Raw genomic sequence first — 15,350 nt, 5'->3', positions numbered from 1 at the left:
ATGAGGGAAGAATTCGGTATGTTTCCCAAGTGAAGAAGACCTCCGATTTTACTACCCAGATTTGGGTGTACCTGACAGCAGCTTGGACAACCGCAGAGCCCCAAGCTTGGAGTCAGAAAGTCCGGGTTTGGATACTAGTAGCCACATCCCTTCCCCAAGTCTGAGCCCTGTGGACTTGGACAAGTTACTTAACCTCTCTGTAAAATGGGCACTTCATAAGGAAGGTTGCTGGAAAGATTAGAGACGTCATAAGTGGTGGACATTATTAACTGTTTCTTAATGTATGAATGGATTCGAAAGAAATCGTGGGAGGCTGGCCTCTGCCAGCATGCACCACCAGTCTCACCGGCCATTCTCTCTGGGGTTGGCACAGGGTCCTTTTGGATCACACGCAGCTCTGAGGATCTTCAGCCTAGCCCCTGGCGTGTCTGTGAACTTGCTAGAATTGTCCAGTTCTCCGGTTATATATATGGCCAGCCCGATGGGAGGAGAGGAGGAGACGGGGAGGGGCAAGGGAACTATGGTCTCAGAAAGGGCCAGCATCGCTAACAGCAGCCCCTGTAGCTGCGGTTGGGAAGGGAGGTAGCTGGAGATGCGTTATTGAGTCCACTTGCAGATTATGTTGGTCAAGGGCTCTGAAATGGGACGGGGATGATCCAGGAGGTGCCAGATCACAAGCGAGGAATCTCAGACCTCGGCTGTTGTGGTCAGTGCGTTGAGTTCAAGGGAATTTCAGGTGCAAATGGTGTTCATTAATATTTTCCAAGGCTTATGGGAGCCTAGAACGATGTCCTGCGTCCCAATTCAGGGATGCAACCGAAGGATACACTTGGAAACTGCAAGCGGAACAGAGACAGAAAGGCAGAGGGGGCCACATGCTTCAAGGTGGCCCCAGCTGCGGCAACCAAGCACGAGAGAGAGAGAGAGGAGAGAGAGAGAGAGAGAGAGAGAGAGAGAGAGAGAGAGAGAAAGCGCACAAGCTCTTAGGGCGACTGCCAGCACAGACTCCTGCCCGGAGTTGCTGGACTGCAGTACTTCTAGGCTCCCAGGAACACTTGAGCAACGCGGCGGCACAGGGTGGGGCAAGGGTGCGCCCCAGGGTCACAACCCAGCACGTCAGTGGCACGGGAGACGCGCGCCCTGGCGGTCCGGGGGTCTAGCACGCTGTGGCCTTGGGGAGGTAGAAACTGAGCACTCGGGAAAGGGGAAGAGACGGTGCCCGGCATTAAGCTGGGACTGGAGCCACTTGTTTAACCCGACTGGTGGTCTCCACCCCAGTCATTTTTTTAAAGTAGCCAGCGGCAGCTTCTGTGTCCTAGACCCAGTGACTCAATATGATGACGTCTTTTATTTCCCTGTACTTTGCAATTTTGCAGTGAGGATAGTTGTATTTGTGTGCTTATTTTTTAATAAACGTATTCTAGACTTGTCCCCAATCTCTGTCTCCGTTGACTCTCCCTAAGATCAATGATTCTCATATTAAGAGGAAGTGAAGAGTTGGTTTCAAGAACCATCAGACAAAGCAGTTACTCTTCCCATAGCCCTGGCCTAGGGTTGTTTATGGAGCCCCTACACATAGATGACATCAATATTTCCCTGTGCAAAAATTTAAAGTAGTGTGTCAAATTCTTTTCTACTCTAAATCAATGATTTCCCCTTTAGCACTATGTCTCTCTTCTCTCTCTACAAATAACATCTCTTTTGGGTGAGACTGAAAAAAAGGAGACGATTAAATGCTGAAGAAATGCTAAAGTTTATTCTGTAGGGCATTTCCTTAATATGCCAAGGAACCAAAACCAATTGTAACTTCGGAAGGAGATTTTGGTAGGGAGGTAGAAAATGTTTCAGTAAAGAAAGTTTCATGGTAAAATGTCACAATCTAACAGGACTGAATCTCAAAAAGTGGAAAGTGTAACATGGAAAGACCAACTGAGCAGGCAGATCATGGGAGAGTAGGGCTTTTTTTAGGTCCTGCCTGCTGGACAACCGGGTAATAATTTTTTAAAACAACTTCAAAGTTGCTGTATTGAAGAAGCGTATTCATTGTCATTTACTTAAACTCATTTCTTTTGTTACTTCATGTGATTACTAGGTGTGTCCTTTCATAAAATTAGAATAGTCTATAGAAAGTTGATTAATTTTACAAATGCATAACCACTTCTTAAGAAATGAAATCTGCTTTAATCAAATTGGGATTTTGTTTGAAAAGTTTTTGCCAAGCTTTCTTCTGTAGATTCGCCTGAATCTACAGAAGAAATTGTTCCCCCAGGAACACAGTACTGAATATGGGAGAGCAGATGTCTAGGGACAAGGAAAGTGCTTGAGGTTGTGAAAAATACATAGCAAATATGATTCCTGTGTATATTTTAACATTTCCATGTGATTAACCTGAAATCTATCATTGAGCAGAGGAACTGTTTTTAAATCCAATTGTCTGAATAATATTTTGGAAAAATGTATAGCTAACTTTTTAATAAGGTGGTAGCCTTTCATATGTAAAGTGGTTTTATTTTAAAATTTCTTTTCAATGTCAATGTCTCCTCTGAATGAAGGGGGCTTTTATTTAATCCCATTTTACAGAAAAAACAAAGGGGAACAACCACTATCCACTACTCAACAAGGAGTTCACTAGTTGTGTGGCCTTCCTCAAGTTGGGGTACTTGGGCTTGGAAGGCCAAGACAGCACCAGAAACTAGCAACATTTATTCTAATGCTCAAAATGTCCGCGACAAATTGGCCTTCTGCGTGTTTATGAAGACCTTTCTCAGAAAGGAAGACCAGTTGTGTACAATTTCAACAGATAATTGAAGAATCCAGCTTTAAAAGGATACTGAGGAACAGGGTGAATAAAGAGGGTTATATTTTGCCCTTGATCAGGGCTGCATTATTAGTGATGAGGTGGGGGCAGAATAGATAGCATACTTTTTGAAAAAAAAGTTCACGTTTTCTCATCTTAAGTTCCCATCTATATGTTTTAAATTAAAATCTTTATAAATTTCTTTAAAATAACTGCAAACTACTGATGGATTAGATGAAATGTTAGAGAATATGGCCAACTTTGGGCGTGTATTTTGCAGAGAAATGGGAGCCCCAAAAAACTAAAATTCAGAAGGCAAAGAAGGGAGAAGAAACCTCTTTCCCATTTCTGACTTCCAGCCACCACTACTCCCACACTGAAACAATAAGAGTGAAGGGCTCAATTGCGTACCCACTGTGGTGCCATTTACCTTTCCAAGTGACTATGGGAGTCAGGCTCACTTGGAGGAGGCACAGCGAGAAAGACCAAAGGGCACCTGAGCCTCTGCCCCTCTTAACTAAAATAAGGGGATGCTGGGATCCTACCATCCCTGCCCCTGACTTTCCTTTTGCCCTGTGTCCCAAGGGGAGGTCGGGGGAGCGGGGGAAGGGGGGACTGCAAATAGAGCTCCAAAATTTGAATTACTGGTGGCATCTAGAAGAGTTCAAATGTGGGAAGGAGGGGTTGGGGGATTCAAAAAGCAACTACAGCAATCACATGTATTTTGCTGCTGCTGTATTTTACTTCTCAGTCCTCTTTTTGAGTTGGCAAGCAGGAGTTGAGTTGACAGCAGGGTCTCTCTTTCAGTAGACATTGTGGCCTTCACTTATTTAAGGAAATAATAAATTGGAATTTCCTATTAAAGGGCAATGACTTTGCTTTTAAAATGAAAAGCTCATGCCAATCAAATAAAAAGGAAATAGATACTTTGGAGAGTGAAGGACCCCAATTATTACTATGCCTGCACCTTTTGTACACAACATATGCTCTTAAGTTTTTTAAAAAAAATCCTTCACCATTATTCAGAGATCTAAATCAACATTATTAAAGCCAATTTCTCTTTCTCTCCCTTTTTTCTCCTTCCTTTCCTCTCATTTCAACAGTGGTATGAGAGTTCAGATATTCTCTGCCTTGAGTAAAAAGCTCTGGAAATCAGCTATTGTGCCAACACCGGGAACATATCCAGGCCCATGGTGCGAAAATGAAATATGTGCTGTTGAATTATTATTTTTGTCCTTAAGGTTTACATCTACACCCTTGTATTATGTAAATTTCTGAGAAGCTGTGAATCACAAGGTTAGATAAAAGAGGGTCCCCCCCAACCCCCTCAACTCTCCCCCTCCTCATCCGTCTTCGCAAGCAACAGGAGCCGACCCCATTTAATCTTTGAATGATTCTCAGCCTTGTTCCTTTCTTTTTCCGGCTTTTTACCCCAGACCTCAACTTCCCTTCCCACCCTCGACCCAACGAGCCGGCAGGGGCCAGAGGCCGCGGTTGCAGCCCGGGTCCCCGCAGCTGGCCGCGTTCGTGACGTCAGCCGGCCGGCCCCTCGGGTCACCGTGGCCGCGGGACGCTGTTTGCGAGCTGCCAGCGTCAACACCCGCGCGGGGCGCTTAAAGCTTCGCGTTGTTTCCAGGAGCCTTTTCCTCTGTGTGGGACTGCTGAGAAACTATGAGGGCAGCCCCACTGTTCGTGAATTCAGAGAATTAACTGAAGTTGAAGTAAGAGGAGACAGTGGGAAGAGGGAAAAAAAAAAAACCTTCCAAATTAATTTAAAGTGAGAAGGCAATAACATTTTACAAGGTAGTAAGATTTCTTAATGATGGATCAAGCCTCTTCTTGGGATTGGATCTTAGAGCTCAACTCTTGAAACATGCACAAGGCGTGCAGAATCTGGTCTGGGAGAGGCCTAAGGGCGGGAAGGGAGGAAAGAGAACAGCACCCACTTCCATCAACAAAAGGGGGCCGGCCAGTGGCTGAGTGCTTCCTCTTTTACAGAGGCTATGGAGGCCCGCGAGAGGTGGCCACGGGGTATGGCCCTCTTTGGACAGCCATGAAATATTCTCTTTTAGAGGAGGTGCAGGGCTTCACTGGGAGAACTCGGGAATGAAAGAACAAATTGGAGAGTAAAGCCAAAGAAGGGAAGGTAGAAAGGCCTTTCTGTTAAGGTCTTAAACAGGAGAATCTAGTTAGAAAATTCTCTTTGCTCTGGGATCATAAGGAGACCCCAACTACTCTTAAGCACAGGCCAAACGGCTTCAAAGGGAGGATTCTCGGAGGAAGGAGGTCGGCTAAAAAAATACACGAAAGGTTTTTGGAAGAGATAGTCAGAGATGCTTCTCAGACATTCTTAAAATTTGACTTAACGTATTTTCCAGGAAAGTCAAAATGACAGGCAAACCTAGTGAAAAGATGCTCTAGTTCCTCCGTAGGTATGCCACACCCCCGGGCCTGTTTTCTTTCACCTTGCGTCTAGATTAAATGACCCTTCAATTACACCCTGAGTCGTCAAAGCAAGTCTATTAGCGAGTGCCTGTTCAAAAACTTTCATCCAGGAGCTCTCCACCATCTGTTCCGCGGTCTCTTAAACCAGATCCGGCGCCCCCTCCCGAAACTCTTTGGAGCCTCCCTCGCCATCTCTCAGCCTTGGGGGGATGGAGCCGCCCCAGGACCTGCGGGAATGCAGAGGAGAAGGGGAGGAGCGCGATTGCGCCCGGGATGGGTTGCCAGACCGGCTGGGGCGGTGGTGGTCCAGAGGCCCGAGGTCGGCAGGACCTGATCGAAGGCAGCGCCGCGTCGACCACCCCGGGAGCCGGACGCTTGGGAGCCCCAGCCCGGCAGCGGAGCCCGGTCACTGAAGTTGCGCCCCAACTCCCAGCCGCCTCCAAGCTTCTCGAGCTAAGGTTCCTGACCCCTCCAAGGGAGTCTCACAGAGCTCGGTGGCCCTCGGCCTTGCCAACGTCACTTTAACTAACTGTTTGGAACTCGTGAGCAAGAACCGAGAAGTGGAGAGCCCAGCCGGGGAGTTTTCAGCTTTTCTGTTTCACTTCGGGCTTCTTCTATTCAAATGGCTCTGCGCTGGCCACCGAATCCTGAATGAGGCGGGGCTCCTCTGCCCCAACTCCAGCAGCGGGAACTTGGTTCCCCTGGGCAGCCGGGGGCAGGGGGCGCCAAGGCCGTGGCGATAATGAAGGCTGAGACGGCCAAGGCCAGCGGGGCACTCCCGGGCCGCAGTGGCCATCGGCCGGAGTTCAGGAGGTAACTGAATTTATAAGCGGTTCTTAGAGCTTTCTAGCTCAAGGATTTTTATTTACCTCTACTGCTTCTCCATTTCACTAAGCTCGTTCTTTGCTCTGTGTTGTTTTAATTTCTATTATCGACTTTTATTTCATGGGATCACTTAAGAAAGTTTGAAAATAACATAAAAATGCTTTAAACTTCGTGGGTAGTGTCAAGGAAACAGTCGAACTGTGTCTTGAATATGGTTGTTTTGTGTGTGTGTCTGCTTGTTTTTAATTTTGACCACAAACACAAAATGTCTTTAAAATTGTCCAGGGACTGCTGCAAAACGCTAATCAATCAATTGCACGAAAACAGTTTTTTTCTATTATTGGAGGCAAGTATTTCAGTGTAGAGCAATAGAGCATGTTTGGGCTATCTTCTAATTGTTCGCCTTCCAGATTTCAGTAACACCCTTGTAAGTGACAAGCAAAACTTTGCTGGGTTTTGTTGCTTGACGCTGTTGCTCCACAGTAAAGGTTGGAGAAACTGGGTTACTTGTTTTATAAACTTCTTTTTTTCCATAAAGTCCAGCCCTGAGTCGTAGCCTCTCAGTCTGGAGGGACACACCTCACAGGCCTGTGGGAATGGGTGAGAAAAATCTCAGCATTAGTGGAGGGTCAGAAACAAACTGAGCCCAAGTGCTCGCTGTCTGTATTGCCTGCCACCTCATTAACAGCTCTCACATTTGGGCTCTTCATTTCCTTTCACAAACTGATTTGCTATGTAAATGCTGTTTTGAGAGAAATAATTTCACTGGGTTTAAATGAAATCCTAATATAAAAGAAATAGTAACAACAAAGGTCTAGAGACAAATAATCCACCCTCACACTTCTTCCCCCAAAGAGAGGAGGGCTCTGTGAGTTAATCAACCCTTCCCACATTTATAACCTGTGATACTGTCCTTCACATTGCTTTAGGAAATTAGCAAAAATTCTTTATTTGCTACCAAACTAACTAAAAGCACACTAGTAGCCTTAAATTTGAACTTGTTGCCAATATGTTTGCTAATGTGTTGGAAAGTTAGTTCCCGTTGTGTATTAAGTAATCTGAGGTATTCAGAAACTCTTTCCTTGAACCTTATAGACCTTTGCTATTTGTGTCCCATCCCGTCACCCTGCCTCCATCACACACCAAAAGAAATAACAAAAGACCAGCCAGAGATAAAGACTATAAGCAGAAAACGCAGAGGAATTAAAAAATGTGTTTTTCCTTCTAGAAGTACAGTGTGTTGCCTTTGGTGCTATGTATTAAACAGGAAAAAGTGTAGATGTGCTTGAATGTCAGGGCTGGGGTTGGGGGTGATGTCAGAATAATAATAATGCTTTCGTCTCTCCTCCCTTAGCTCAGAAGCTAAAGCAAAGAGAAAGCAGACTGTTGCTCTTGGTGAAGGGGCTGGGGGTCAGAGATGTTGAACAGGCCAGAAAACTCTAAAAACATGACCAGGTACAAGTCAATGAACTAGGGCAGAAAGTGGAATTAGTTATAATATTTTCCAATCCATTTTTAATTTTAAAAAATCAATAGTATTTTGTGACATATCAAGGAATAAGAGATTAGAGATTATGGCTTATTTGGTAATGTATGGCTCTATTATCTTATTACCTTTTATTTCGAATTGCAGTAACCATAGCCAGAAACTGCATTTGCTTATGATAGGGACTTCAACAAAAAGCCTGTGGAAATCATGAATATTTTTTAGTAATAGCAAGAACACAGCTTAGAAAGTATTGAAGTCAAAATCAGATTCCTTAGAAAAAGAGAATTTTAAATTACTTTAGAAAAGCAGGACTTTTTCTTATTTTTAAAATAGATCTTAACACAGAGTTTGTTATCTGGCCTCTATATCATGAACTGCTGTGGTTTCCTCAGGATATTTCATAAAGGATAAATCATACACTTAAACTCGCCTTCCATCAGGATTTGAGGTTATAAATACTGCCTTTCCATGGATGGAAAGGGGAGGCACACTTAATCATCAGCTCTCAGCAAAAAAATAGGATTATAGGATTCTCAAAGAAAATCCAAAGAAACTGTAAGAGTTTCTATTTTGCCACTAACAAAACAAACAAGGCTCCCTTGCATTTGTTTTAATAACTAAAAAATACTTGCATTGAAACGTTTTGAAAGCTTCTGAATTTGCTGAATATACTCTGTTTTTATTGCCTTTTTTGTTATTTTCAAATATATTTGGAAATAAAGTACTAGACAGATTGGACGGTAAGATAGAAGCCCTTTCTAAATATATTTTGTGTTTTGTGACAATTCTTATTTAATAGAGATAGTATTACTAATTAACATGTGTTTTGGGTTAGGTTTTGAAAAAATTAACAAATGTTGGATATCAAGGCCTGGAGTTGTAAAGCACCTTTTCAGTCTTTAGTAAACTCAAGGCCATCTTAAAGGAAGAGCATAATTGATGCTTTGCCATATTTGTGTTAAATGACATTTTCAAACACTTGCCAAAAGGGCAAATCCTGAAAAGACTAGTGAAAAGCAAACTGTTGAAATATAAACTATACAAAGCATGCATACCTCTTAGCCAATATTTTTTCCTTTTTAGTTTGGTATACACCAAAGGAGAAATTTACAGAGGTCAAAGAAAGACTCTTTTGCAGTTAAGGAGAGGGGAGGGGGAGGAGAGGAAGGGGAGAGTGAGGGACACACCACAAGCGTAAAACGAACTGGTGGCATTCAGTCAAGAAGGCAGATAAGGCTCCAGAGGCCGCGAATTGTGTACAAGTCAGCTGGACTCTCCAAAGCTTTCCAGAGCCGGGCTGCTTCGCGCTTCTTGGTTTTTTCCTTTCAACCTAGCCCGGTGGCGGAGGAGTGCAGCAGGAGGGGGATTTTTCGCTGCTGGGAAGTGGCAGGTAGGAAAAGGAATCTGATCCGGCCCAAAAGTCAGCAATTAAAGTCTTAACCGCGACCCATCTGTCATGGGACAGAGAACCCCCCCACCCCCCTGTGCCCCAGCAAAGCCCTTCCCGTGCCCTTTGTCTGAGCAGGGGAAAGGAGGAGACTGGTTCTGCGGCCCCAACAGCAAAAGGAAAGAAAATTTCCAGGGCTGACCAATACTGAGTGTCTGCGCCCGGTCCAAGGACAACTACGAAGCGCCTCTCGGGGGTGTGGCGCCTCTCCGCTTGCTCTGCCCAGGTGCTCTGTCCCGTGGCCCCAGCAAAAGGAAAGAAAATTTGCAGTCTGGGCGAATCCAAAGTAGGTGCACCCGGGCCAAGGACGGTTCCAAAGGGCCGCCTTGGAGTGTAGCGCCTCTTTGCTTTCTCTCCCCGGGCGCTCTGCCCTTCTCTGCTGCATCAGTTGTCCCAGCCTGAAGCCACCTCGAGGCCTGAAACGAGGCACTCCCAGGCCTAGCTGCTGAAGCCCGTCGTATTCAGCCAGACCTCTCCCCCATCTTGCCCCTTGGCTGTCCTCAACTTCCAATAAGACTCACTCCCCCTCCCCCATTTCTTCAGCCTGTGAGCTTTCCCACCACTCACCCAGCTGCCACTGCCTTTCTGTTAGACATCAGGCGCGTTCCCAGCCCAAGCTCTCTTCCTTTCCACCTCTCTTGGCTCTTGGGGCAGAGGCGGAACTGATTTTCGCGGAAAGTTAGAGTGGGGCGGAGGGACCCGGGTAGCTTGCCTGGCATGTGTTGAGAATGGGGTAGAGAGGAGGGAATACTTTGACGTCAATTTCCTTCGTTTAAGGTCCAGTTTCGCATCTTTGAGTGAAATTGCTCAGGGACTTTAATAATGCCAGGGTTTCTAGTCCGCCGTTATCCAGCCTTCCGGGGCCAACCCTTTTCAGAGCTCTAGCAGAAGGACGCCCCCACTACACTTGGCCCAATACCTGACACCCGCCACCACCTGTCTCACAGCCACGTGGGGTTAACTCACCAGGCAGATAGCACCTTGAGCTGCTGCGGTCGGCCACTCACTTCAGGGTCCAGGCCCCACCGCCCTTTGCTTGCAGCTCTGCGCGCTCCTTTGGCCTCCTCACGCCAGCTTACAGCTGCCGTGTCTTCCAACTCTGTGCAGCCCTTCCTGCGCGCCTAGCTGCGGGGTTCAGCTCTGCGTGATCGCCGGCTGGCAAGAGACTGCGCCGGGGAAGGTGCGCGCCGCAGCTTCCAGCACGCTCCTGGACGCTCTTGCCTGGGCGGCGGGAACCCGCACAGTCGGAGCCGCAGCCGTAGGCGTCTTCCCGGAAACCTCCACACGCTCCACCGCGCCGCCCCAGGAGTTTCGGCCGAGGTGCCACACCCGGCGGGTGTTCGGCTGGGGGGCGTTGCAGGGGAAATGGTCTCTACGCGCGCTCTTTGGGAGGCACAAGTGCACCTGTGGACACAACTCTGGCGCCGGCAAGTCTCCTTGATGCGCACAGACATCCAGGCTGCCGCCTGCGCTGCTTAGAGGAGGCTTGCAGACACCGGCAACCGGAGTGGGGATTAATACACTCTGTTTCCCTTCTCCGCTCGGCATTCAGTATTTAAAATGCTCCGGGAGAGCTCTAGCTGAGCGCAGGTACTTAAGAAAGAAATGCTCTTTCCAGACTCTCAATGGAAACTCGGAAGCGTGCGCGCGCGCGCGTCTGTGTGTATCCTGGGTGGGGTCCAATCGAGTCAAGGTTGCTTGTGGTGTGACACCCAATTATTCCTTGCAACTCCTCAACTTTGTGGATGAAAGTGCGACTTTCCCAGGCCTATTGCCGCGGGCATTGCCTTTACAAAACCACAAACACAGAACAAGCCTCCTAAGGCTTTTAATTTTCGGGGCGTTTGGGGAGGCCAGTTACCTGCCGGCGTCTTCTAAATGGTCCAGAAGCGGTTCGGGCCGCGGAGACTCCGGGATTCCGGGAGCGGGCAACCCCGAGCCCTGGAGGAAGAAATAGGTCTGCGGAGGTGGCACAGATCTGACCCGGCCCAGCCCGGCCCAGCCCGGCCCACCCAGGCCCAGTGGAACCAAGCAGCGAAACCTCGGATTTCACTGCCGAGGCTTCCTGGCCGAGGCTTTCTGGAGCTTGGCGTTTGATAAATATAGCCTGGCGTTTGCCCCTGAATTAGACTCTGTTTCCTTATTTAGCCCTTGCACAATGATTTTAGATGATGTCACTTAGAGCTAAACGAGAAAATTGATCTCAGATTTGCTTGGCCTCTAAAGCCTGGTTAAGCAGATTGAGAATTAGAAAGGCAGAGGAAGCAAAAGGGGGGTGGGGATGGGGGGGTGCGGAGGGTAGTGAAGTGTGCGCGGCAGAGTGTGTGCGCAGAGGGGAGGGCGCGCCAAGCGGGTGAAAGCGCCCCCGCCTTTTCTGGGCGGGGAACCTCACTCACCAATGAAAAGTAGTTACTGACTGCAGATGAAAAAAAAAAGTTTTCCTGTTGACTGTTGGAAGCGAATTGAGCAATTATCTAGTTTACCTTCTCCTCTTGGAAGTTAACGATTGGCGAGATCTTGGCTGCGTTATTGACACAACACTTTCTATTGATAGAAATAAGTAGTGATTGTCCCCGAGTCATTGGTGCGCCAAGAACTCTGCGATGGGCTGGCAGGAGTCCATTGGGCTGGGCAGGCAGGTTCGGCTGGTGATGCTGGGGAGGAGGAGGAGGAGGAGGCTACTGGTGGTGATGGTGCCCGTCCCCCTCTCCGCAGGTCTGTGACAAGCAGGGAACAAGGCAACGGACGGCGCAGCCCAGCCCCGGCTGACGGACGCTGGCGACTCGGACATGGACAGTAGCTGCCACAACGCGACTACCAAAATGTTAGCGACTGCTCCAGCTCGGGGCAACATGATGAGCACGTCCAAACCCTTGGCTTTCTCCATTGAACGAATCATGGCGCGCACCCCAGAGCCCAAGGCCCTGCCAGTCCCCCACTTCCTGCAGGGAACCTTACCCAAGGGGGAACCCAAGCACTCTCTGCATCTCAACTCGTCGATCCCCTGCATGATCCCCTTCGTGCCTGTGGCCTACGACACGAGCCCCAAGGCAGGAGTGACGGGCTCCGAGCCGCGGAAGGCCAGTCTGGAGGCCCCGGCGGCGCCCGCGGCGGTGCCCTCGGCGCCCGCATTCAGCTGCAGCGACCTGCTCAACTGCGCACTGAGTCTCAAGGGCGACCTGGCCCGCGACGCGCTGCCGCTGCAGCAGTACAAGCTGGTAAGGCCGCGTGTGGTCAACCACTCTTCATTCCACGCCATGGGCGCCTTGTGCTACCTGAACCGAGGTGACGGCCCATGCCACCCGGCAGCCGGCGTGAACATCCACCCGGTGGCCTCCTACTTCCTCAGTTCCCCTTTGCACCCGCAGCCAAAAACGTATTTAGCCGAAAGGAATAAACTGGTGGTCCCGGCGGTGGAGAAATACCCTTCTGGAGTAGCTTTCAAAGACCTGTCCCAGGCTCAGCTGCAGCATTACATGAAAGAAAGCGCCCAGCTTCTGTCGGAAAAAATCGCGTTCAAAACCTCGGATTTCAGCCGAGGCTCTCCTAATGCCAAGCCCAAAGTTTTCACTTGCGAAGTGTGTGGAAAGGCAAGTACAATGCAAAACGGAGATCCTTTCCTTCCCTCCCTTCCTTCCTTCCTTCCCTCCCTCCTTCCCTCCTTCCTTCCTTCCCTCCCTCCTTCCCTCCTTCCTTCCTTCCTTCCCTCCCTCCTTCCCTCCTTCCTTCCCTCCCTCCCTCCTTCCTTCCTTCCTTCCTTCCCTCCTTCCTTCCTTCCCTCCCTTGCTCCTCCTTTCCTTCCTCCCTTTTTAGTATTTTGGGGGTAATTATTTGTATACACTTTTTGTTAAGATTCTCTTCCTCCTACCCTCTCTCTGCCCGGTTTGATTTCAAAGTTACTTGTGCGGCTAACCTGTTCTACGTGTGTTTAATTTTAAGGTCTTTAATGCGCACTATAACTTAACCCGTCACATGCCAGTGCACACAGGAGCCAGACCCTTCGTTTGCAAAGTGTGCGGAAAAGGTTTCAGGCAAGCAAGCACCCTGTGCAGGCACAAGATCATTCACACGCAGGTGTGTTCATCTGTCTCAATTTCACCTAGTTTGCTTCCGAACTGTTTGCAGAAAAACAGCCGATAAAGCCTTACTCTTTAGGATAACGTTCATTTAAAAAGTGCTAGCTAAACAGAGTGAATGCCATGTATTGTTTGCTTTTGTTCTGCTTGAAAGTGTTTAAGCATTACTGTGTTTTGAGCTTGCAGAACTTCACATAATTAGAAAATATCTAAATGTCTCTGCTTTTCCTTTCTCCTGCTTAGGAAAAACCTCACAAATGTAACCAGTGTGGCAAAGCATTTAATAGAAGTTCCACTTTAAACACTCATACCCGAATACACGCGGGCTACAAACCATTTGTGTGTGAATTCTGTGGCAAAGGGTTTCATCAAAAAGGTATGGAAACCAGGAAATGTTGTCTCTCATGGTTAGTCTTATGAAAAGCCATACTTAATATTTTCGGGATGTTTTAGAAGACGATGTTTAAAGTGTAGTTATGTGGCACTTTTGTTGCCATTCTAACTCCCTACTCGAAGTCTGATTAGTATTAGAGAAAAGCATGATTCATAAAACAAGGGTATATGTTTTAACTGCATGCTTTCATTGTATGTAATTGGACTGATAAATGTGTATTAAAATTTAAGGAAACGGCATCACTGTTGATGCGATGCTTGAAAATAAACTTGGGGAGACAAGTGCAGGCACAGATAGTAGCCCTGCACTTGTTGTGGGACCTGTGGCGGCTCTTGTGCTTGCCTGGCGCTACCTTCCATGTGTCTGCTCCTCCCTTTTTAAGCTATTTTTTTTTTTTCAGAACCATATTCCTGTCATTTGTGTGTTTCAGGGAATTACAAAAACCACAAGTTGACCCACAGCGGGGAGAAGCAGTTCAAGTGCAATATCTGCAACAAGGCTTTCCACCAGGTTTACAACCTCACCTTCCACATGCACACCCACAACGACAAGAAGCCTTTCACCTGCCCCACGTGCGGCAAGGGTTTCTGCAGGAACTTTGACCTCAAGAAGCATGTCCGCAAGCTGCACGACAGCAGCCTGGGGCTGGCCCGCACCCCAGCTGGCGAACCAGGCACTGAACCACCGCCCCCGCTACCGCAGCAGCCGCCGATGACGCTGCCTCCTCTGCAGCCGCCGCTGCCAACCCCGGGGCCCCTGCAGCCCGGGCTCCACCAGGGCCACCAGTGATCGAGGCTAAGGGTCCTCCCAGCCTCAGCCGTGCCCCCACGCTGAGGCAGCGGCAGACTAGAGCTCCTGGTCCGAGTTCGTCTGCAGACCCCAGGGCATGTGGGGCCCCACACTTCAGGGCCGACCAGAAGCCTCTGCATCCCCTGGCCTTTCGCCTCTTGCATGCACCTGCTAAATGGTTTTGTGTATTATATTCTATATAGGCACTAACAATTATGAAAAATTTGGAGGGTTTTGCTTGTTTTCTGTTTTTCTTTTTCTCTTTTTTAATTTGGAAAGACTTTTCATCTTGGGTGGAGAGATGGTGTTTGTTTTGTTTTGTTTTGTTTAAACAAATTTCTGCTATATTTATTGAGATCTGTATTATTCTACCCGGGAATGCTGCATCATTTTAATTTTATTATTGTATATATTTCCATTATGTTGATTCTCCGGTCTCAAGATGTCTGCTGGATGTTGATCATTTCCTCTTTCCCTGAAGTAACAAAACACTGTGTGTATGTCATATATACACGCATAGATGTGTGCGCCCATAGGGGTACATTCCACATTCGTGAGCACACGCACATACACATTAGATAAGGGTGGTTCATTATGGATGATTTTGAATTTTGGTTTTGATTATTGCACGTGAAAATTGATTCATTGACTGTTGGAAATAAATACTTGGAACATGCTTATTTAATCAACAAACTTTAGGGCTCTGTTCATACTATTCAGCTAAAGATCCCTGACTCTGACCCCCTCATCCCTCCGCCTTTTTAAAATCTAAAACCCTGGATTAGTCATACTTAATGTTTTGGTCTGAAAATCTATCAAGTGCAAATAGTCTCTTCTAAATGGTTACACCTTTGGGTAAAGTTATGAAATCTGGTAAAGTTCAGAAGCAGAAGACATGGAGTTTTCTAATAGAAACATAAATTTGGCTTGGACCACCTGATATGTTCCTAGTGCACAGTTAAATGGGAACAACGTATCCAGTAGCTGTATGCAATGCACATCTCCTCAAACGCATTACAATCATAGATAGACAGGTATCTATTGTTTGCATCCTGACGGCACATACTGACTTGTACACAGCTGGCAAA

The 15,350-nt window shown here is 47.5% G+C and overlaps 1 protein-coding gene and 1 long non-coding RNA gene across 5 annotated transcripts; one reads left to right on the top strand and one right to left on the bottom strand.

The window, feature by feature from the left end:
* The first annotated feature begins 4,254 nt into the window (after window positions 1-4,254).
* On the top strand, window positions 4,255-15,146 carry FEZF1 (FEZ family zinc finger 1). The gene is made up of 5 exons (XM_008960698.5): window positions 4,255-6,055; window positions 11,719-12,593; window positions 12,943-13,077; window positions 13,323-13,455; window positions 13,904-15,146. The coding sequence occupies exons 2-5, from the start codon at window positions 11,793-11,795 to the stop codon at window positions 14,260-14,262; spliced, it is 1,428 nt and encodes a 475-aa protein (XP_008958946.1). The 5' UTR covers window positions 4,255-6,055; window positions 11,719-11,792; the 3' UTR covers window positions 14,263-15,146.
* On the bottom strand, window positions 6,030-11,402 carry LOC103784439 (uncharacterized). Of its 4 annotated transcripts, XR_008955748.1 has the most exons (8): window positions 11,045-11,402; window positions 10,865-10,944; window positions 9,970-10,347; window positions 9,571-9,715; window positions 9,146-9,234; window positions 8,744-8,932; window positions 7,682-7,752; window positions 6,030-6,655 (listed from the first exon to the last, which is right to left on the bottom strand). It is a non-coding gene; the product is annotated as an uncharacterized LOC103784439 (long non-coding RNA). The 4 variants fall into 4 exon arrangements; XR_008955746.2 differs by having other exon boundaries at window positions 9,970-11,402; XR_008955747.1 differs by having other exon boundaries at window positions 8,744-9,234; window positions 9,970-10,944.
* Window positions 15,147-15,350: the final 204 nt, after the last annotated feature.

This window comes from Pan paniscus, chromosome 6 (assembly GCF_029289425.2).
Source record: "Pan paniscus chromosome 6, NHGRI_mPanPan1-v2.0_pri, whole genome shotgun sequence".
In the NCBI taxonomy this organism is placed as follows: Eukaryota; Metazoa; Chordata; class Mammalia; order Primates; family Hominidae; genus Pan; species Pan paniscus.
Note: the sequence above shows the minus strand (reverse complement) of the source record. Positions and strands in the feature narration are given on the sequence as shown.

Coding starts and splice junctions, on each gene's coding strand:
- FEZF1 (XM_008960698.5), top strand. CDS start 11,793: ATGGACAGTAGCTGCCACAACGCGACTACCAAAATGTTAGCGACTGCT. Junction 12,594..12,942: donor CTTGCGAAGTGTGTGGAAAG/GCAAGTACAATG, acceptor TTTAATTTTAAG/GTCTTTAATGCGCACTATAA. Junction 13,456..13,903: donor CAAAGGGTTTCATCAAAAAG/GTATGGAAACCA, acceptor TGTGTGTTTCAG/GGAATTACAAAAACCACAAG.